At 50.6% G+C, this 20,184-nt stretch overlaps 1 protein-coding gene across 1 annotated transcript; it reads right to left on the reverse strand.

The window, feature by feature from the left end:
- Positions 1-1,997: 1,997 nt before the first annotated feature.
- Positions 1,998-3,829, reverse strand: SLC18A3 (solute carrier family 18 member A3). Its single transcript, XM_049809707.1, has one exon. The coding sequence runs from the start codon at positions 3,775-3,777 to the stop codon at positions 2,182-2,184; it is 1,596 nt and encodes a 531-aa protein (XP_049665664.1). The 5' UTR covers positions 3,778-3,829; the 3' UTR covers positions 1,998-2,181.
- Positions 3,830-20,184: the final 16,355 nt, after the last annotated feature.

Here is a 20,184-nt window from a genome sequence, read left to right on the forward strand (position 1 = left end):
GTCCCCTCTGGGCGGGGGCGTGCGGAGCGCGGCTCGTCCCCGCCACCGCCTGGCTCCTCCCCGCCCCGCGCCCCCGGCGCCGCCCGGCCCGGCCCTGCCCGGCCCTCCCCGCCCCTCCCGCTGCGCGCAACAGGCGCTGCCGCCCTCCGCGCCCGGGCCGCGCCGCTGGCGGCCTGCCCTTTCTGCGGGCCGGGCCTGGCGGCGGCGACGGCGGCGGCACCGCCACCGGCGCCGGCTCGCCCCGTGCCGGCTGCGTGCCGGGAGGGCGCCGGGAGGAGCCGGGCTCGCCCGCGCCCTCACCGCCCTCGGGGTCAGCCCAGAAGCTCCCCGGCGGCGGCGAGGGGAGCCCCCGAGGGTCACAGCTCTCGGTGACCCGCGCCGCCACGGGGGGGTTGTCGCCGGGGGCGAGCAGCGTCGCCGCGGGGCGTCTGCGGCTCCTGAAAGCTCCGTGGCCGAACAGGGCGGGCGGCGCTGCCAGTGGGCTGCCGGCTCCGCGGCCGGGAGGGGCGGCGGTGGTCTCGGGAGGGGCCCGGGCTCCGCGGGAGCTGCCCTGGGGCCGGCAGCAGCGGCGGACCTGTGCCCGGGCGGGAGCGGGGGCGGCCCGGCGCGACGCCGCCGTTGCCGCTTTAGCGCAAAGAGAGCGGCTGCGGTTTAGGGAAGCGGGGCTCAGCCCCTGCCGCGGCGGCCGTTGCTCCTTCGCCAAACCCGCCGCGCCAAAGCACCGCCGCCGTGTTTTCGCGAGTTTTGCGCCGCCTGAGCGGCGACCCAGCCGTCCCGACAGGAGCGGCGGCGCGGCGGGGCCGCGCGTCCCTCGCAGCTCAGCGGAGCCCACGAGCGGTTTCTCCGCGTCTCCTTCGCGGCACCCCGCTCCCCACGGCCGGCCGGAAGCCCTTTCGTAGTTGCCGTGGCCGTTTGTATAAGTTTCCCCCCCCTCTTGAGATGGCAAGTAACTTATTTTGTTTCCTAATGAGCTAGGAATTTAAATAAACGATTTTCTTTTATATCAGGATAAATTTACAGGGCAAAACACGCATTCTGGCTCCATTCTGGTTGGATTGAAGTTTCGCACTTTGTGCAAAGGTTTGAATGAAGCACTTCACCTATCTTTTGTTCTGTTTAATCCCTGTCGGCCACACCGAGCCGGGCACGTTGCAACGGGGGCAGCTTTCAGCACCAAGAAAGGCGTTTTCCAGTGTTGTGTCTCTAACTGCCGGTAATGTAATTCTATTCGAATATTCGAAAATTGAAATTCATGATTATGAGAATTAAATTTGCGTGAGAATACTAGGAGCTGCTTTTAGGCAATCGATAGCATGTTTGCAATGCGACGTTGATCGCTTGGACCCGTTAACGTATGTTTTGAGGAATGAATGAGAACAATTTTTACCAGGGTTTTCTCCTGGGCGATTTTGGTAACCCGTGACGTTTGTGTTATGAGGAATTGTTACCGTAGGGGTTACACGGAGCACAACCAGCTCCCTCCCTCAAGCAGCCCTCAACAATGAAACAAAGACAATCGATCCCCTTCAATTCCATTTATTCAGATCGTATTATTCTTGTAGTTTGGAGTTCAACGTAATACAGCATATTGCACTTACCAGAGAGCAGCACAACAGAAAAAGTACAATACTTCAGTTTATTCCCAAGGAAGAATAAGATGTTGCGATAGTTGTTGCTCTTCTTAAATATATGAAACCAACTGAAAATCTAAGTATATGTACACAAGATTTACTAAGTCCCTGAATATGCCATTCAAAATTTTACACAGACTTTTTTGCTTTTCTTGTATTTTTTTACAGAGATATACAGTATGTCACACACAGTTTCAGCTTGAGAAAACTTTGCACAGTTATACCCCAGCTACGAGGCTGTTGGGTTTTCCGTTTTGTTGGTGGTGGTTTTTTTGGAAGGATCCCCCCCAGATTTATGCCAATGATTATTCGGATAACTTTCTGCAGGATTGTCCCCCCGCTCCCCACCCCCTCCCCCTAGCCAGAATGCTGAAGGAAATACCAATTAAAAATAAGTCTAGAAGAAGAAAGCCATTACATCATGACAAAGGTTAAACTGTATATATTGCACGTCGGTACAGAAACATAATGCAGTAACGCTTTCATCCCCGCCTTTCCCTCTCTCCCACATGCTCCTCCTCGCTCCCGGGGCTGGGCCGCGTGGGGGAACCTAACTGTACTCGTAGTCTGACGAGTCCTCCTCGGACACCCCTGTCAGGTCTCTGCGGCAAGAGTCCATGCCGTTCTCCTCCATCTCGCCCGCTGGCCGGAGGGTTTTGCCCACGCCTTTGCGCTCCTCCATTTTGATGGTGTCGTAGAGTCCCTTAGGTCCTTCTTCAAGGAGGATGTTCCTCTCCGAGTGAGAGGGTTTCATTTGGCAGACGTTTTTGAGGAAGAGGAGGACAGGGGCGTAAAGCACGTTGGCGAGCCCCATGCCCAGGTTGAGCTGCGCAAAGCCCATAGTGTGCACAATCTGGCCGGCCACGATGGGCCCCAGGGCGTACGCCACAGAGTAGGAGATGTCTGCGATGGCGTAGACGCTGCCGTAGACGGAGACGTGGCGCACGTCCACCAGGAAGGCCAGGGTGGGCAGCAGGGCCGTGTCCACCAGGGCGATGCCGAAGCAGATGCCGCAGAGGGGAACGATGACCTGCCCAAAATTCCTGCAGGCTGGCACCAGGCAGGAGCTGGCGCCGATGATGGCCATGCCCAGGGCCCCGTAAAACCACTGGAGGTGGGGGTACGCGGCAGCCAGCCGGACAGTGACGTAGACGCCCAGCACGTGGGGGAAGAAGGCGGGCAGCCAGGTGAGGCCCACCTCCCACTCGCTGGCCCCCATGGACTCCTTCATCCAGTTGGCGATGGTGGGCTCCAGGAAGGCCAGGGGGATGTTGCAGGTGGCCAGGGCCCCCGCCACCACGGCGATGTAGGGGTCGACCATGAGGCGGTGGATGGGGGTGCCGACGGGCATGTTGGCCCGCGCCCCGGCGGCGCAGGGCGGCGCCAGGGCCAGCAGCAGCAGCCCGTCGAGCAGGCAGACGCAGGCCAGCACCAGGAAGGGCACCCGCTTGCCGGCGAACTCGTAGAGGACGCCGCCGAAGGGGGGGGCGGCCAGGCTGCCGAAGGAGATGCAGGCCAGCGCCGTGCCCAGGGCGCGGCTCCGCGCCGGCTCCTCGGCGTAGCGGTCGGCGATGAGGGCGATGCCGGCGGTGTCGGCGAAGGCCGAGCCCAGCCCCTGCAGGCTGCGCGCCGCGAACAGCGTCGCGTAGTTCTCCGCGAAGGCGAAGGTGGCGGTGGAGAGGAACATGACGGCCAGCCCGGCCAGCAGCGGCGCCTCGTAGCCCACGCGGTCGATGAGGGTGCCGCTGAGCGGGTTCACCAGCAGCTGCAGCATGGCCTTGGAGGCGAACAGCACCCCGATCTGCACGTCCTCGTTGCCCCCCGCGGCCGGCGGGTACGGCGGCCGCAGGAGGCTCCGGTTGCCGCCGCCGCCGCCGCCGCTCTCGTTGCCCCCCGCGGGCGCGAACGGGCCGGCGGCGTCCCCCCCGCCGCGCATGGCCGCGATGTAGTCGGGGATGATGGGCACGATGACCATGTAGAGCATGTTGTCCAGCAGCAGCGCCACGCACACCACCACCAGCAGCAGCCGCCGCTGCCGCCGCGCCTCCCCCATGGCGGTGCCCAGCCGCCGCCGCCGCTCGCCCACCGCCTCCGAGAGCCGCGCCACGGCGGCCCGCGCCCGGCCCGCGCCCCCCGCCTCCGACATGGCCCTCAGCGCCGCCGCCGCCGCCCCGCCGCCGCCCGCATGGGGCACGGCAGGGGCGGCCCCGCCGCCTCCGCCGCCGCCGCCCGAGCCGCCGCCGCCGCCGCCGCCGCTCACCTCCCGGCGGCCGCCGCCAGCCCGCGCCGCCGCTGCGAGGCGGCTCCGAGGGGCCGGCCCTCCATCACCACACTAATAAGCGCCGCGCACGGAAACCCCACCCGCCCCCGCCACCGCGCCGGCCCCGCACTCCCCCCCCCCCCACCACCACCCCCCGCCGGCCCGGCCCCGCCGCCCGCCCTCCGCGCCCCGCCCCGCCCCGCCCCGCCGTACCGCGCCGGGGGCGGCAGCCCTGCCCGGCCGCGGGAAGGGGGCTGCGGGGCGGAGGGGGGGTGTGGGGGGGGGGTGGCGCCGCCGGTCCCTGCCCGCCCCGGGGATGTGCCTGCGGGGGGCGGCGGGGAGACGGCGCCACCCCCCGAGGCGGGGGCCCGCCGGCAGCTCTCACCGCCCCGACGGCGCGGCCGCCCGCGGCCCCCGGCAGCCTCCCGGAGCCCTCGGTCCGTCGTTTCCCTCCGGGCCTGGCAGGGGCAGCGGGCCGGCTCCGACGTGCCCCCGCCGGCGCTGCGGGCGGCGGTCCCGTCTCCTCGCGGCCCCGCGCCGCAGTTGCCCCGTCGGGGCGGTCCGCACCCCGGCTCGCCCGCGGGGGTCGGCGATTACCGGCTCGGCCCCTGTGCGGCTGCGAGCCGCGAAGGCCCCCTCCGCCCCCGCGCCGGGGGCTCGAGGAACCGCCGCCCCCTCCCCGGCCGCCCTGTGCCTCCGCGGCGCAGCCCGCACCCACCGGCCGCCGCCGTCTAACCCGAGAGCTGCTCGCCGGGGCTGGCCGCCGACACCCGGCGCAGCTCCCCCGGCCCGGGACGCCCCCGGGCGGCGTGGCCGGGCCAGGGCAGGGCGCGGGGGCGCCCGCGGAGACCCGGGCTACCCGGGTACGGGGCTAGACGGGGCCGGGGTGAGCCCTGCCCCCCTCCTCAGGGGGCGGGTGCCCCGCCGGGGGCAGCGCTCCCTCCTAGGACACCGCCGAAGCTGCGCTGGAAAGCGGAGGGCAACGCAGTAACCGTCTTCCCGCTGCCTGTGTGCCTACCGCTCGGACAAAACGCCAGGGAAGTAACCTCCGAAGTGCGGTGGGGTTACGTACGTCCCGCATTTTGCCGGGGCAGTGCTGCAGCGGGAAGCCCTGCGGAGCGAGGGGGTCTCTCTCGGTGCAGAGGCTTTGGCGTTAGGAAGAGACTTCTCCGCTAGCAGTGAAGCACGGGGTAAATGCCATCCGTTACTCTAGTAGCAGAAACGACACGTGGCCTGATCCGAGAAGGATCTCTGCAGAAGGCTGTGTGAAATGACTGGATCTCTCAGCTGAGCGGTTCCTGAGGAGATGGGGAGTTTGGGCACCTTCATTTGCTTGCGTCGCTGGGCTTCTGTGGCTGAAAGGGAGATGATTTATCTGTCAGTTGCTGTATCTCGCTCTGTTGCAAGAAAACTGTCTGGATGGACAGAAAGACTTTAAGATGGATCCCTGCAATGGAGTGGCATACAGATCCAATTGTGCTCACACAGAAGTGGAGTCTTAAAGCACACTTACAATAACAATAACCCTAGACAGCCGTATTGTCATTTTTATCATTATTTGTTATTCGTTCGCTACCCCTGCTGTAAAACTGCAGAAAGACACCACTGACAATAGGGACAAAGCTCTCGACCTGGGACTCCACGTAAGCTAGTATCCTAAATGCTTCAAAAGATCAGTTCAGAGTGTAGAAGGGAAGTATCTGAGAGAATAGAAGAGTCTTGTTGGAAGGGTACTAAGCTGAAGGCCATGGCGGCCGCACTTGGCCGCCTGGTTCAGGCTACTTGTCACCTGCAAGACTGATTTAGTTGGGGAATAAAAACCCCAACAGACCCTGCAAAGCCCATCCTCCTCTGGTTCCTCAAACAGACCCTGGGGGAGCAGCTTGAGAACAGGTTTCTGCGAGGGACCGTGGGCGTAGGAGGAGCAGCTCCCAGGATGATAAGGGAACTGCTGAAGGATGCACCTCCTGTTTGGGATGGAGATCACGTCTGCAGTAAGCGGTAATGGGTCGGGGGCAGATACGACTTTGGATCATTGCTGTGCTGCAGTCAGGAGTATTGGAATCTTGGCTCTTGCTTGATGAGGCACTTTATTTGATTAAAGTTTCCCTTTTAATCAGAGATATGGTCATTTCCCGTCTCTAAAATGGAATCTGGCTCTGGGGGTCATGCCTGGATAATAAAGGGACTGGTTCTCTTGTCTCAGGGGAGCTGATATTGAATTTATTACCATCGAGGGAAAGCAGAATTATACTTGTAAAATGTTGCATAATAAATTTAGCCCTCTTAGTAAATCAAATCAGCGGATACCCTTATCTGCAAGAGATGCGTCATCGCTACGTGAGCTTCTTTGACTAGACAGAACTAATGGGGAGAAAATGTACCTTCAAATGTGGTCAAAGTTGATGGACCCACAGTATATTAAAGTAAAAAAAAAAAAAAAAAAAAAAGTATCCCTGGTGTTTGGCTTAGAAATTCGTAATTGTATTTGGGAAGAGAGTTCAGGGTGAGATGAGATGACTTTTAAAATTTTGTACTTTTATCCCAAAGCCCAGAAGATGTGACACTTACTTGGTTTGAGAGGAGGAATGCAGAGGAGGTGATGTGATTCATTTGTCCTCCAGTGCAGAACATGCTCTTTTGGGAAGCCTCCGTTAATATCAAGGAGATGGAGAAGATTTTACGTCTGTATAAAGAACAGAGATGAATAAGGAACACCAGGGCTTCTTACCACTTTTTTTTTTTTTTTTTTTTGTTTTGTTCTAGAGGCTGTAGATGAAGGAAAATGCAGCTCATGATGATTGTTTTGCCATAGAGAGGAATTTATTATCGAGTCAAAAAAACAGCCCAGGACCCAGGAAGGGAAATTACATTTAGGACCTTCAAGATTTCAGAAAGAACAGAAAATATATAACACGCACATAAGCATATGAACCTACACATCTGCTGATGGTATCAGTTCAAGTTGAACGTGAGGGGAAAGCGGGATTTAGTATGACCAGTTGGTCACACTTCTAACACTCACTTTAGTTTAAAAAGAAAGACCTACTTACATTGGGAATTTTGGAAAAACGGGAAAGGTTTCTCTCTAAATATCAAAATACATATCCGAGTAGTTAAACAGAAGAAACGACTTGTGTACAATCTGCGCTTGCTTGTCCTGCTACCTACTGAATTCATAGACCTCGCACTTTGGAATGACAGTTGGTTTTGATGCTGTATCAGGGTGATTTTACAGAGAGAGAGAGAGAGAGAAGCAACAACTGCTGCGATGCACTCTCCTGTCAGGAATGGACTTAACTTAATCGCACATCCTTAGGAGTCTTTCTTCCACAGGAGAAATGCTTTTTGCTATGAGGAGTCCAAACACAATGAGTCAGAGAGTTAGAGTTCCTCATGTCTGCAAGATACTAATTTTCTTAATAGCCTAAGTACTTGATGTCTGCAGTAGAGAGCTTGTCCTCTTAAGGGTATGGCAATACTTTTTAGCACTCAGTGCTAAACTAATTATGTGCTTCTTTTCTGATTTTAATTTCTGATTAAAAGACCTGCTACTCTGATCCTGCCAAATGGGAGAGGCTCACCTAGTTTGACAAGTACGTTATAGTCTTTAGAACTGTGGTGGAGGAAAAGGGAGGAGATAGAAGGTGAAGTCCATTTTCAACAACTTAATTTCAAAAGCATCTTTGTGCACAAAATGGTCGGACTGTCAGACAGAAACCAATAAATTATTGCTGTGAGTGGAATTATTGAGAAAACATTGGGTATTTTGTCTTAGGCATTAACATCTTCCTGTATGTCAGTGGTAGTTGAGCTTCCTGCCGTTTCTGTTGGGGACTAAAATCTTTTTTTCCCAAGGCGGACAGACACACTGGTGCAGGCAGAGGCACGCAAAGGCACACACAGAGCTTTGGAGAGCAGAGGAAAGAGGGAGTCCTGGCAGGGGCTGGCAAATCCCATGGCTGGTGGTGCCATGCGGTGGCACCCGGCGGGGGGGTGAAGGGAGGGCAGGGCTTGGTGCCCCTGGTCCTGCTTCAGGTTCCGGCGGGGCAGGTCTGGTTGGCAGCACTGGCTGGACAAGGCTTAGCCGCTTCAGCCAACGGGGCTTTTGGCGATAGCGGGAATAGCCACCAGGCACAGCCTGCTGGGGAGACCATGTCTGTTGTAATTCTCTGTCAAAACCCATGCGTGATTCAGGTGTGACGAGGGACGGGGACTGTACATGCAAAAGCTGTGTTCAGTAAGCGAAACTGTTCTTTATAAATGGTTGTCATAACCTTTTTTTTTTTTTTTTTTTTTTTGAGGAATGGTAAATGATCTGGGATTTGGTTTGGTTTTTTTTTTTGATGTTGCACCCGTACTTCATGCTGCTTCACTCTTTGCCAATAGCGCTGAGAGAGGGACAGAAAAATAGATGAGAAAGAGAAGAGAGAAAGTAATTCAGGGGTTTGTGTCTAAGCTTATGTTAGCTCTAGCAATAGTTGATGTTCTTGTTAGTTGTAATAGACAGTTGTTCAGTTAGAATTAAAACAGAGCTATTAAATTCTAGCGTGTCTTCCAACTCTAAAAGTACAGGGTAGTCTCTACAATAAAGTCACATCTACTTCTAAATGGCTGAGCGAATGGAGTTTCCACTTCCTCCCTGAGAGAATACTAAGCTGTCCAATAAAATTGAGAGCTTGAGTAGTCTTCTAATGTTCAGTTTGAAATTTCTTTTTCCGTTTTGTTCCCACCGTGCCGATGTCTACTCTGTGTGTCACCTTAAACCACTCTTGTCTTTTCTTTACATCCTTCAAACTTTTGCTCTGTCAGTCTCAGACTAGATGAGGACAACAAATGGTATCCACCTTTAAGATGCAAGAAGCAGCTTTAAGATCTGGGAAGACCCTGCTCCTCCCAATGACTGCTTCTCTTCCTAGTACTTTACCATTATTTTTGTCCTATCGTGTCTGTCTTTGCTCTTTTGAGGACGCCTGTCAAAATGTTCTCCAACCAACCATAAAAATATTGTTTTTTTCCCAAAGTTACCCTGTTTTTCAGCTTTTCAATTGTAAAAATACAATTGCTCCTATTGCTCCTTGCTCCAAAAGCCCTCATGTTCATGCATGCACTCATTTCTCATATAATTTTGCAGGGAGCAGGAGCTGAAGAAATGTTTTGATGCTACTGATTCTTAATGTGCTTCTCCACTAGCCGCTCATGTCTGCTCACCTTTTGGGCCTTTGCTGTAGCTCAAATCAAATTCCTCATTAGCTCCTCATTGCTTAACAGCCTCTCAGAACTAAGACATTAGGAAACACATCTTCCATATGCTCACAAGTAGTTTCTGTGGCTTTAAAAGTGGTATCAGACTGGCAATCTGTTTTGCTGACAGTTTAAATGTAGGTTTCCATCATGCTGGGCATTCTCCTCATGCTGGCTACAGAGGAAGGATATTTCAAATAACCTGTCAGATATTTTGGGATGGTAATCTGTAAAGTGATCAACATTCTCCCAACCAGAATGAATTGAATATGAATGTTTTACTTAACTGGGGAGGCAAATATCTTGGCAAAGAATTAAAAATGTGTTTGCAGGATATATTGTACATGACATATCCCAGTGACAGGATACAAGTCAGCTTGCATCTTCATACTGTTGAGAAAAGCTCTGGTGTCTGGCAATTTTGTAATGCCTTTTTAGAAAATTATTGCAAAGGAGACAATTCTGAGTAAAGTATGAAATAAGTGTTTGTGTCTGGAGACAACATAATGTTGTGGTGGGTCCTACTTTTCCATGTGACTTATGAAAGTCAGGAAAGGTAAACCTAGATAATTACTCAGTGCCTTAGATATTTACTGATGTGCATATATTATAGGCACATTAGGCATGGCTGTGGCAGAATTTATCACTGGTCTTGCCCAGCTCTTCTCATTGCATTCTTTTGTTTATAAGAAGTTACATTTCTGTAGCTTTCATCCTTTGCCTTAACATTGTGAATGGCTGTGGCATTTCCAAGTATTGAAAACACTTGAGAACAAGGGGAGAAAATGCTCCTTTTTGCAGCATAGATAAAATCAGTGGAGACTGAAGCCATCTTGTAGGTACTTGCAGGTATGTAGGATTAGTATCCACACAAATATAGGAAGGGACAGTAGGTGTGCATCATGGCTAGTTCCTCAGTCCTGTCCTGCTAGCATACAGGACTTGTGCAAAGCATTTGACACGGTCCCGTATGACATCCTTGTCTCTAAATTGGAGAGACATGGATGCGATGGATGGATCAGTCGGTGGATAAGGAATTGGCTGGATGTCACACTCAAAGAGTTGTGGTCAAGGGCTCGATGTCCAAGTGGAAAGCAGTGACGAGTGGCATTCTTGAAGGGTCAGTATTGGGACCAGCGCTGTTTAACATCTTTGTTGGCGACATGGACAGTGGGATTGAGTGCACCCTGAGCAAGTTTGCCAGCAACACCCAGCTGTGTGGTGCGGTTGACATGCTGGAGGGGAGGGATGCCATCCAGAGGGACCTTGACAGGCTTGAGAGGTGGGCCAGTGCGAACCTCATGAAGTTCAAGGCCAAGTGCAAGGTCCTGCACACGGGTCGGGGCAATCCCAAGCACAAATACAGGCTGGGCGGAGAATGGATTGAGGGCAGCCCTGCAGAGAAAGACTTGGGGGTGTTGGCTGACGACAAGCTCAACATGACCCAGCAATGTGCATTGGCAGCCCAGAAAGCCAACCGTATCCTGGGCTGCATCAAAAGAAGCGTGACCAGTGGGTGGAGGGAGGTGATTCTCCCCCTCCATTCTGCTCTCGCGAGACCCCACCTGGAGCACTGCGTTCAGCTCTGGGGCGCCCAACATAAGGAGGACATGGACCTGCTGGAGCAAGTCCAGAGGAGGGCCACAAAGATGGTCAGAGGGCTGGGGCACCTCTCCTATGCAGACAGGCTGAGAGAGTTGGGCTTGCTCAGCCTGGAGAAGAGAAGGCTCCGGGGAGACCTTACAGCAGCCTCCGAGTACCTAAAGGGGGCCTACAGGAAATCCAAAGAGGGACCTTTTGCAAGGGCATGTAATGATAGGACAAGGGATAATGGCTTGAAACTGAAAGAGGGTAGATTTAGATTAGTAGTTCTTCACATTGAGGGTGGTGAGGCACTGGCACAGGTTGCCCAGAGAGGTTGTGGATGCCCCCTCCCTGGAAGTGTTCAAGGCCAGGTTGGATGGGGCTTTGAGCAACCTGGTCTAGTGGAAGGTGTCCCTGACAGTGGCAGTGGGTTGTAACTAGATCATCTTTAAGGTGCCTTCCAACCCAAACCATTCAATGATTCTATGATTCTATGGGCTCAGACAACAGGTGAGGCCAATCTTGGGTTGGGACAAGCCAGTGTTGGTTTGAAGCTGCCGTTGGAGTGAGAGCCTGGGATAGATTGTGGGTAGAGGCAGAAGAGTGAAGGTAGTGATTTCACAGTGCTTTTTGTCACTTGGAGAATCTGCTGAGATCTCTGTTGTCAGTGCTGCTTCAGAGCAGCATATGGTCCATGGGACCTTTATCAGCTGGGGGCTCTTCTTAGCAAGGTACAAAGGGCAGTGGTTCTCCTGCTGGTGGTTTTAGATCTATTAAAGCAGCCTGTAGTATTTTTGAATAGAGCTGAATGATAATCCATACTTAATAATACATTAGATAAGGTTTTTATGGTCTTTGTTCATGAATCATCTGAAGGTACTTTTACAGTTGTCTCACTTATTTTGCTTGAAAACGTTGTGAGTTGCTCTCAGCGTGAAGGTTGTTCTCAATACGAGATACCTGGCATTGGAAACCCCGATGCTGCGGGGCTATATTCTGCTCCCTGCCCAGGGCAGTCCTGGCCCCTGCTCAGGGGCTGCAAGGCTGCTACCAGCAGGCTCCAGGCTGCACAGCACTGATGGAGAGGCATTGCTGACTGTGGCCTGGCTGCAGAAAAAGTCAGATGAGATAGGAAAACTGTGAAAGGGCAGGTGTATCATTGTTACTTACTTCTAGAAGTGTGTCCCTACTTTGGCTGCGTGAATGTTTCTCCTCCCCGAAGCCTTGGCTGCTGCTACCAGTTTGGTCACTTTTAGGCCTTGTTGGGTTTGCTCTTCTTGTATTTGCTTACATCCAAATCAGCTTCCCCTCTGCTGTGTTTATAGGGTCTGAGATGGGTCTGGGACTTAGTTCAAGAGGTCGTTTCTGTAATTTTTAATACACTTTTATATAAGTTCTTCCCCTCCTGCCCTTGGATCTGACAAGAGTAGGCCGTAAGTGGAATAAATGTCTTAAGAAGTCCTGAAATTTGTCAGCACATCCAGTAACTTTGTGTTTAGAAATTGTACTGAAAGATCTCTGGAGGATTTGCAAATCCGAGGAGATGAAGTCCATTTGCTAGGACCAGCTGGGTAGCAGAAACACCTGGGAGAATCAGCTGAGAGAGCTCCTGCTCTGAGCCCTCTTGCTGGTGGGAAAATGCATGGGATTTGCTGTCAAAATGTGATGGGACTGGTGGTGTCCGGTTGTAATCCCAAAGAGTTTCTGGTTATGTAGGTTAGAGTCAGAATCAGAACTTCAGTTTTCTTTGGCAGTTTGGCACAGTGGATGTGTGGGAGTTTTTTGTTTGTGTTTTTTTTTGTTTTGTTTTCTAGAACCACAAAGTTAGCGGGCAGGTTTTCTTTGACTTTCAGTGAGACGGTGGCACCTGCAGATAAACTTCATTCTCACTGAATATATCTAATTGATTCAATTTTGAACACAGCAATAGAATGAAAAGTACCTTGGATCTGCAGGGTGTCCTATTTTTTCCAAAGACTTTTCAAATTTTTATTGGTACTATTGATAACTCTGTTTTTCAACTATCTCCATAGTACCTGAACATTATGTCTTCTGTGCACTGCATGACCTAAACAGTATGCATGGAAAAGAAAGCTGACCTCTGCAGGCTTCTGCCTATGTACATTCCTTCAATAAAAGGGAAATGCAGGGAACATGCAGCAGTGAGCTAAAGGATGTTGAACATACACTATGAAGGGAAGTGCCTCTTGGAGACAAACGAGATTGCATTTGAAGGGAACCCTTTACCTCCTGACAAGGATTTCAATGGGCTCCAATAATTTCCTAACAGTGAACTTTTAAAGAGATTTTCCATTTCCTTGATTGCAGCTATATTTAAAGAAGATGCCACTTGAGAATTGAGAGCAGGAGGCGATGACCTTGCCTTACCTGCAACGCCAGTGGCAGCTGCCTATTCTTAGTGCGGTGTAATTCTGTTCTCACTGTGAGACTGCCTTTGATTTCAAGGCAAAAGGCTAGAGCTCCCATATGGGAGACTATTGTCCTGCATCTCTTACAGAGCGTGCATTAACTGGAGAGCAGGCGTCTGATTAACATCCCTAGTGCTGTCATAAATCAATCTGTGTATGCTTAAACAAGTTACATCAGCCTAATGGGAAAAGATGTGGCGAGACAATTAAAAGAATTAACCCAGAGCAGGGGGGTTGATACCATGGAATAATCTGTTGCTGGAGTGTGACGACCAGGCACCGTGGTAGTTCTGGCAGCCAGTCCCTGCAGGAATTGAGCCCCAATTTCACTCATGAGAAGGCTGATGCATTTTCAGAGGATCTGGTGATGGGGCTCTGGGGCTTCCAAATGCTTGAAGGCTGATGAGATTTAATTATTTTTATTATTAATTTTTATAGCTCCAAGGTGGAAAGCAGCTGTGTGTGAATGAGTTCACTAGTGTGTGTGTGTAAATAAGCCAGCTCATACCTTTCCTGCCAGTGGAATCAGAGCATAAGCAATAGGGTGCAATCAATTCTAGTGATTTAATACTGTCTAGGTAAGCTTTTCTTCTTACCCGCTGACTCAAGAAGGTTGTCTTGTAATATCGTTCTTATGCTTTAGTGAGTTGCCTAAATCAAGCAGTGCAAATGGCTACTGATGGAAAACAGAAACTCAGACTTCGTATTAGATTTAGATTGCAGTGGTCATTATGGTGAATTTAATTAAAAAAAAGTGTGTGTGTGTGTGTGTGGGGAGGTGTATCCAAAAAAGATATGGGTTTGTTTTCCTTAGCTTTTTTTTTTTCCCCACTTGTGAAAAGTCAAACTGACAACATGTGTCTATCAGGCTTATATCCTCAGAGCATGCATTGCAAGCTTCTATTAAAATTCAAGACAATTGCGCAGGAGTCCTTGAAAAATGAACTCATGTCTTCCGCAGCCAGTATTCATTACCTGAATCCAGTTCAACCAAGCCCTGCGCGAGTTACTGAAAGCCTCTGGTCCTCCATTTCCCTTGAATCTGCTTGAAGTTTCCCTGGAATATTTCTTTTCTGTGAGGTTGCTCTCAAGAGCTGGTGCAAAGGGACGCTCCTAGGCTTGTGGCTGTGTACTTGACCCTCTTCTTTGCTGCAGCTCTTATTTTCCTCAGGCAGAGAAACCTGTGCTTGCAGGTTCACCTTCTCTTCAGCTTATCCCCAGGCAGCAACAGCCAAGTGCTACTGGGGCCATAAGGGGTGACATAAGGACCACCTACCTCTTTGGAGGCGTGGGAGGAACTCCACCATGTATCTTGGGGCGTGTGGGGTTGATGTTTTGAATCCACCAGACCACCAAAGCCTAAAGGGTGAGGTTAAAATGCTGCCAGTGTTTTCAACAAACGGAGTTGTTGGCTGTCTGACCCTTTGCTAAGTGTTTCTCTTGGGTCAAGGCAAATCAGCTAGCGCTGGGACTTGCTTTGCTGCTGCTGCATTGTGGGGAGGCAAGCAGTGAAGCAGCTAAGGGTGCAGGGTGCTCTGTTTCCAGAGGGGCAGCAGCAGCAGCAATGGTTGTGACGGAGCTGCCTGCTGGTGCTGCTCCAGGGGCTGGGGTGCTCAGAGGGATGCTGGCTTGCCACAGAGCTCCCCCAGGGTTGGGAACAGGCGCCTGCTACTACCTCCCCTGGGGGAATGAGGCTGCTCCAAAGCTTCCCTTAGCAGCAGAGAGTTAGGTCCCATTTTAAGCCCCATAAGGGTACCCTCAAGACCAGGTGCTGTGTTTGTACCTGGAAAAGGGGTGTCCTACTGTGTGGTGAGAAAGCGGTGTGTGCAAGGGCCTCAACTGCGGTGCAGGCACCGCCGTGGAGAGAGCAAGAACGTGTATGCTGACTTACTGCAAGGGGGAGTATTTGAACTCTCTGCGTTAGGCACTGGCTAGTTTAAAGTGCTCTAGCTTGCCCTTCTGTAATTACCTACCTTTCCCTGACAGCTGGTAGGGAAGGTGGCTATCCGACCCCCTCCCTCGCATATGCGTGACTTAATTTTTGTGTGTGCTGTACTTAGATATGTTTTTGGAGGACATGCTGAAGAGGATCTGGAGCAAAGGAAGGCTCTTGCTGGCCCAGGAGACTGGCAGCATGGAAAGGCTATTGGGAGATGCAAAATGAGTGCTGGCCCTACTTGCTCTGCTGCCTGTTTGCTGTTTTGAAGCATCCTGGCAGTGAGGTAACATGCAAGATAAGCTTTGTGGCTGCTTTTCAGTGTGCTATTTACGTATATAATGGATCTCAGCTGGGAAACCCTACCAGGACAGGGCAGGGGTAAAGGTTAGTGCAAACCTGGCTCTGACCCTCCTCTAGCAGCTATCCAGATGCATCTTCTAGCACAATGCCTTTAGCAAAGATCTATAATCATCGAACTTTTGACCCCAGTCTCTGAAGTAATGCCAAGTATGTTTAGCACACATACAAATGAAGTGGAAATCATTATTGGCTTGCTCATGACCTGCTGAAAAATGGTTCCCCTCCAGGGTGTCTGTTTGCATTTCCCTCAGTCTCTCTGAGCACTCAATCTTTCAGTAGTATCACGTGCTACAAACTGAGCATCGCTGTTCTTTTGATCAGAGTTGCCTGCCATTGCCTGTGCACTCCAAACCTTTCCTTGCCTTACAGTTTCTCAGGCAGCAGTAATAGGGGCTTATACATAAACACCCCCCCCCCCCCCCCCCCCCGTGTTTATACTGTGGGTCCTGGTATGGCTCTTGGCCACATCTAACCCATGTCATGCTGAGAGTTGGTCTCAGTCTGTCCTCCCTGTCCCGCCACCACCAAGTCCCAGGCAAAGAAAATGCATATTTGTGGGCTGTCAGGAGGCTGTGCTGATCCAGGTGACTGGCAACCCAAATGGCAAGGCTTCTTCCAGCCCTGAGTTTTATTTCTCTGCTCTCCCTCTGCATGCACATATTCATCTTGTCTGGGCTGCCACATAGGTGTTAGCAAAGCTGATACCTTCTTTAAATGTCTGCCACTTGGAGCCCCTTCCTTCTCTTCAAAACGAAGAAACCTCCAAACAGATAAGAACAAGGCTCATTGAGAGAATTGCTATTTATTCTGTGTAAATACAGAGTAACTCCAATACCTGGATTCTTCCTTGTTGGAGTTTCCTTTTGTGTTTGCATGGAAATGATCACAGAAGGAAGTCCCAGTATTCACCTTGTCACCTTATCCTGCAGTAGAGTTGAAATATCCTGAATATCGATCCTTCCATTTTGCAACTTTGGATGCCTACTTTTTTTTTTCTGTCGTATTTTTTAGTAAATGGCAATTTCTGCTCCCAAGTTTGCTCTTTTTGGTGGGGTGGGGTAGCACTAGAACAAAGTAAGACCAGACTTGACTAAAAAAGAATAATGATCAACTCATTAAAAATGGAAAATGAAAAAAAAACATATTGAGCTATCTTAGTAAAAAAAAATAAAAGATATTTATTTTTTTGTTTTAAAGTTCTTTTCTGGCAGTATGCTAGAGTCTGTGTGGAGACAGCAACTGCTCATGGGCGAAGCAGCATGCGTTGCATGCTGTTAGCTGTCTGATTGGCAGCCAGCCCCGTGGCAGCAAAGCCCTCTCCTTCAGAGAGGATGGCATGACTGAGACCTGGTGTGGGGATGTGGCAGGCCAAGGGGAGCAGGGCCCTGACTCTCCTTCTCTGCCTGCTCCGCTGTTTGCTGCAGTCTGCTCGGAAATCTTGCCATCGCACTGAGGGGCGGCTCGGAGCCAGGCAAGCCGTGCCTGTTTGTGTCTCTAGCTAGAGCTGCGCGTAACACCCTGTCGTTCACTTCGCGCGCAGCGCAGGGGTGAGCGTTGCTCTGCGCCAGAAGATTTACCGGGATATTCTCAGCATCCCTTTAACCTCTTCTCTTTATGTCACGGGACAGCTCTTCTGCATCCATGACAGACAGCTGGCAGTGCAGCCAGAGCAGTGCCTGCCCCAGGGTGTCCCACTGCTCAGGAGTGTGTATCGGCCCTGGGACTGAGGAGAGCAGTGCAGATCTGGAGCAGTGCAGGAGGGAATCGAGCCTCCTGCTCAACTGAGCCACGTGGAAGAAACTTTGAGGGCTCTGAGGCTCTCTTTGGTGTCAGTGCGCAGGTGTGCGTGTGGGGGTTTTTATTCCCAAAACTTCAACCATCTGAGAGATGCTTTCAGTACGAGTCTGCGCACCCAGGATGCTTTCCATTGGACTTGGGTAGGGCTCCAGGGTGTGGACCAGTTACTGAGATGATAACTTCTCTCTCAGTACAGCCGGGGAAGCCTCTGCTTGGGCAATCAGTACAAATGCCTCCCCGAAGTGATACAGAAACACTGTAGGAGAGGGAATGTGGCAGCGTGGCCCTCAGACTTTACAGGAAACCAACAGAAGATCCAGCCAAACCCCCGATTTCCTTTTCGTTGGAAATGATGTAAATGGTGAGGATCATGGGAACCTGTTCGTTTGAAACTCACGTGCATTTCTGAGGTTCTGTGCCATTGCTGACATGAGGCAGTATTGCACGTGTTGTACACACTAAGGGATGTGGGGTCCTTCTGAGTCCTGTAGTTTCAGTGGTCTTCCAGAAAAGCCAGGGCAGATATGCCAGAGGCCAGTTGCATGGGGGGAACAGACAGGAGGGAAGAAGTAAAGCATTGTTGTTGTCAGTGTAGCATGAGTTAGTTATTGGCTATAGTGCTCTAATTCCAGGGAGTTTACCCAAGTGGTAGCTTAAATGACAAATCTGTAGCTGTGTAAAATGCCCAGGACTCTTCCCTGCTAGGCTCTGGTAAGCAGCAGTTAAGGACACTTGGAGCAGATTTGCGGCAATTTAATGCCACCTTCTGGTTATAAATATAACAGCAGAGATGCTCTTTAAAAATGGGTTTATTGCTATCTTTCTTTGATAAACTGGAATAACCAAATACCTAACTTCTTTAGTAGCTTTCTTGACTACTTTTATTTTAACTTTTATTTTCTACCAAGTAACATGAACATTTTCCCTTGGATCACTATTTAAATTAATAAAAAATACTGATGAGAATAAAATCAACATACTGTGATCTGCTGCTGCTGACCTTAAAGGGAGATAGTCAAGGTTCCAGAAGAGGGCTCGCCATCCTCGCTGCAGAAAATCTGCCACAGCGATTTCTGTATGTCAGTAGCAAGGGCCCGGTTTTCGGTAGCTAGCAAACGCTCGTCCTCCTGACATGTTATTTAATGATACATTGCTACTTAAGGGTTTTTCTGGTATTAAAATTGCCTTTCTACCCAGCACAAGAGGTCTCGTTCCTTATGAAAAGCAAAGAACTGAGTAACCTTGCAAGAAGGTGATCACAAAATAAGGGATTTTCATGCGCTTCCCTCATTATTCGTTAATCCTATGGGTAAACTTTTCACTAACTGCAACTAAAGTCCGTAGAGGTTATGACTAGAGTCGCATTGGTATCACGGGGTTAAAAGAAAGCACGTGTTTCGATGCAACCCGGTGGTCCGTAGTTCGAGGAGGGTGATGGTGGGAGGGAGATCTCCTCGCCCAGGGCTGGCCGGCTCTTCGCTCCCGACCCTTTCCCCAGCAGGGGGAGCAAAGGGATCGTGTCTTTTTTGGGGGAAAAAGCCGTTTTGCATCTCGGCCCCAGATCTGGTTATCTACTGCCTAGCATTTAGGGAAGTCTTTGACAGCAAAGGACAAAGAGGGCGTAGAAGAAGCAGAGTGTAAGCAGATGGAGAAGCATTATTTGATAGAATTTCGTCTCACTTTGCCCATATGCCGGTTGCTATAGGAGATGCGGCCTGGCAGGGAATGGGGTTCCTTCTACTTACTGTAACTTACTAATATTTACTAGATAGTATTTTATTGTTACTGACAGCACGGCATTTCTGCATGTCTTTTTGGGTGAAAACATATTTTATTTTCATATTTGAGCTATGGAGCAACTGCCGCTCTTTCATTCCTTAGCACAAAGAACTGATGCCACCTTTTGCCTGTAAAAAAGACCTGCTTTTCTGAAGTGAGAAGGAACTTAGTTATTGGGGCATACCAAGAAATGAATTCCACCTTCGGGTTGACAGAGCTCGCTTATTTAATATTTCGTCTTGCATCTTGGAGTGTTTGACGTATAAAATTCATTCTCCATTACTTACCAGTATAGGCCCCGATTTGTTGCTTTAACAAATATCGTTCTTGGCTGGTGTATACTGACACCAAGTTCTGCACAGAAACAGCAACTCTCTGATTTCATGCCTCTGAGACTCTGATGGCGGTTGTATATGTTTAGAAAATTTGTTAATAAATGTTATGTATTTTCACTAGATTCTGTATAGTGTAATGGTATCTATTGAGTGGTAGAATTATATGAAAGAAATTAAGAATTACAAGACAGCATTTTTTTCATAAAAAGTAATACATTCCTTGACAAATGTTGATATCTTTGTGCTTGATAGAACATTTAGCAACTTCTTCCTCACATAGGAATTACTTTAAAGTTGTTGGCTTCAACAGGAGTTTTGTATGAGGAAGTCCCTGTTTTGCGTTCTCTAAACATTCATGAGAATCACCATAAAGGATTCCTCTCTCTGAGGATGGGTACACTACGTTTTATGATCAATGGAGATATTAATTTGGTTGTGACATTGTGTTTTTTTTTTTCTTTCTATTGTAACATCAGTAATGCCCTAAGATGATGTCAGTGAAGATGTGTCACAATGTAGGTGATGAATGTTGTTCAAATGATGTGTTTGGTGAACAGCAAACAAATATATGAATCTTAAAAATATAAGTTTCTTAGAGAAACAAATTTTTTTCTGACAGAGTTTGTTTTCATTAAGGGCAATCTGCTCAGGTGCTTGGGTATCATCCTCAGCTGTCTTTATTTGCTCCCGGTTTGTCAAATCCAGATTTCGCAGTAAAATCTGCAGCATTTATGCAAGAGCACAAAGCAAATGGCAGCTGCTCTGTCTGGGCTGCTTAGAGCAGATTAAGCTGCAGTGAGATGTGCTGCCAGTGGCCATTGGCCTA

This window comes from Accipiter gentilis, chromosome 9 (genome assembly GCF_929443795.1).
Source record: "Accipiter gentilis chromosome 9, bAccGen1.1, whole genome shotgun sequence".
Classification (NCBI taxonomy): domain Eukaryota; kingdom Metazoa; phylum Chordata; class Aves; order Accipitriformes; family Accipitridae; genus Astur; species Astur gentilis.

Coding starts and splice junctions, on each gene's coding strand:
- SLC18A3 (XM_049809707.1), bottom strand. CDS start 3,777: ATGTCGGAGGCGGGGGGCGCGGGCCGGGCGCGGGCCGCCGTGGCGCGG.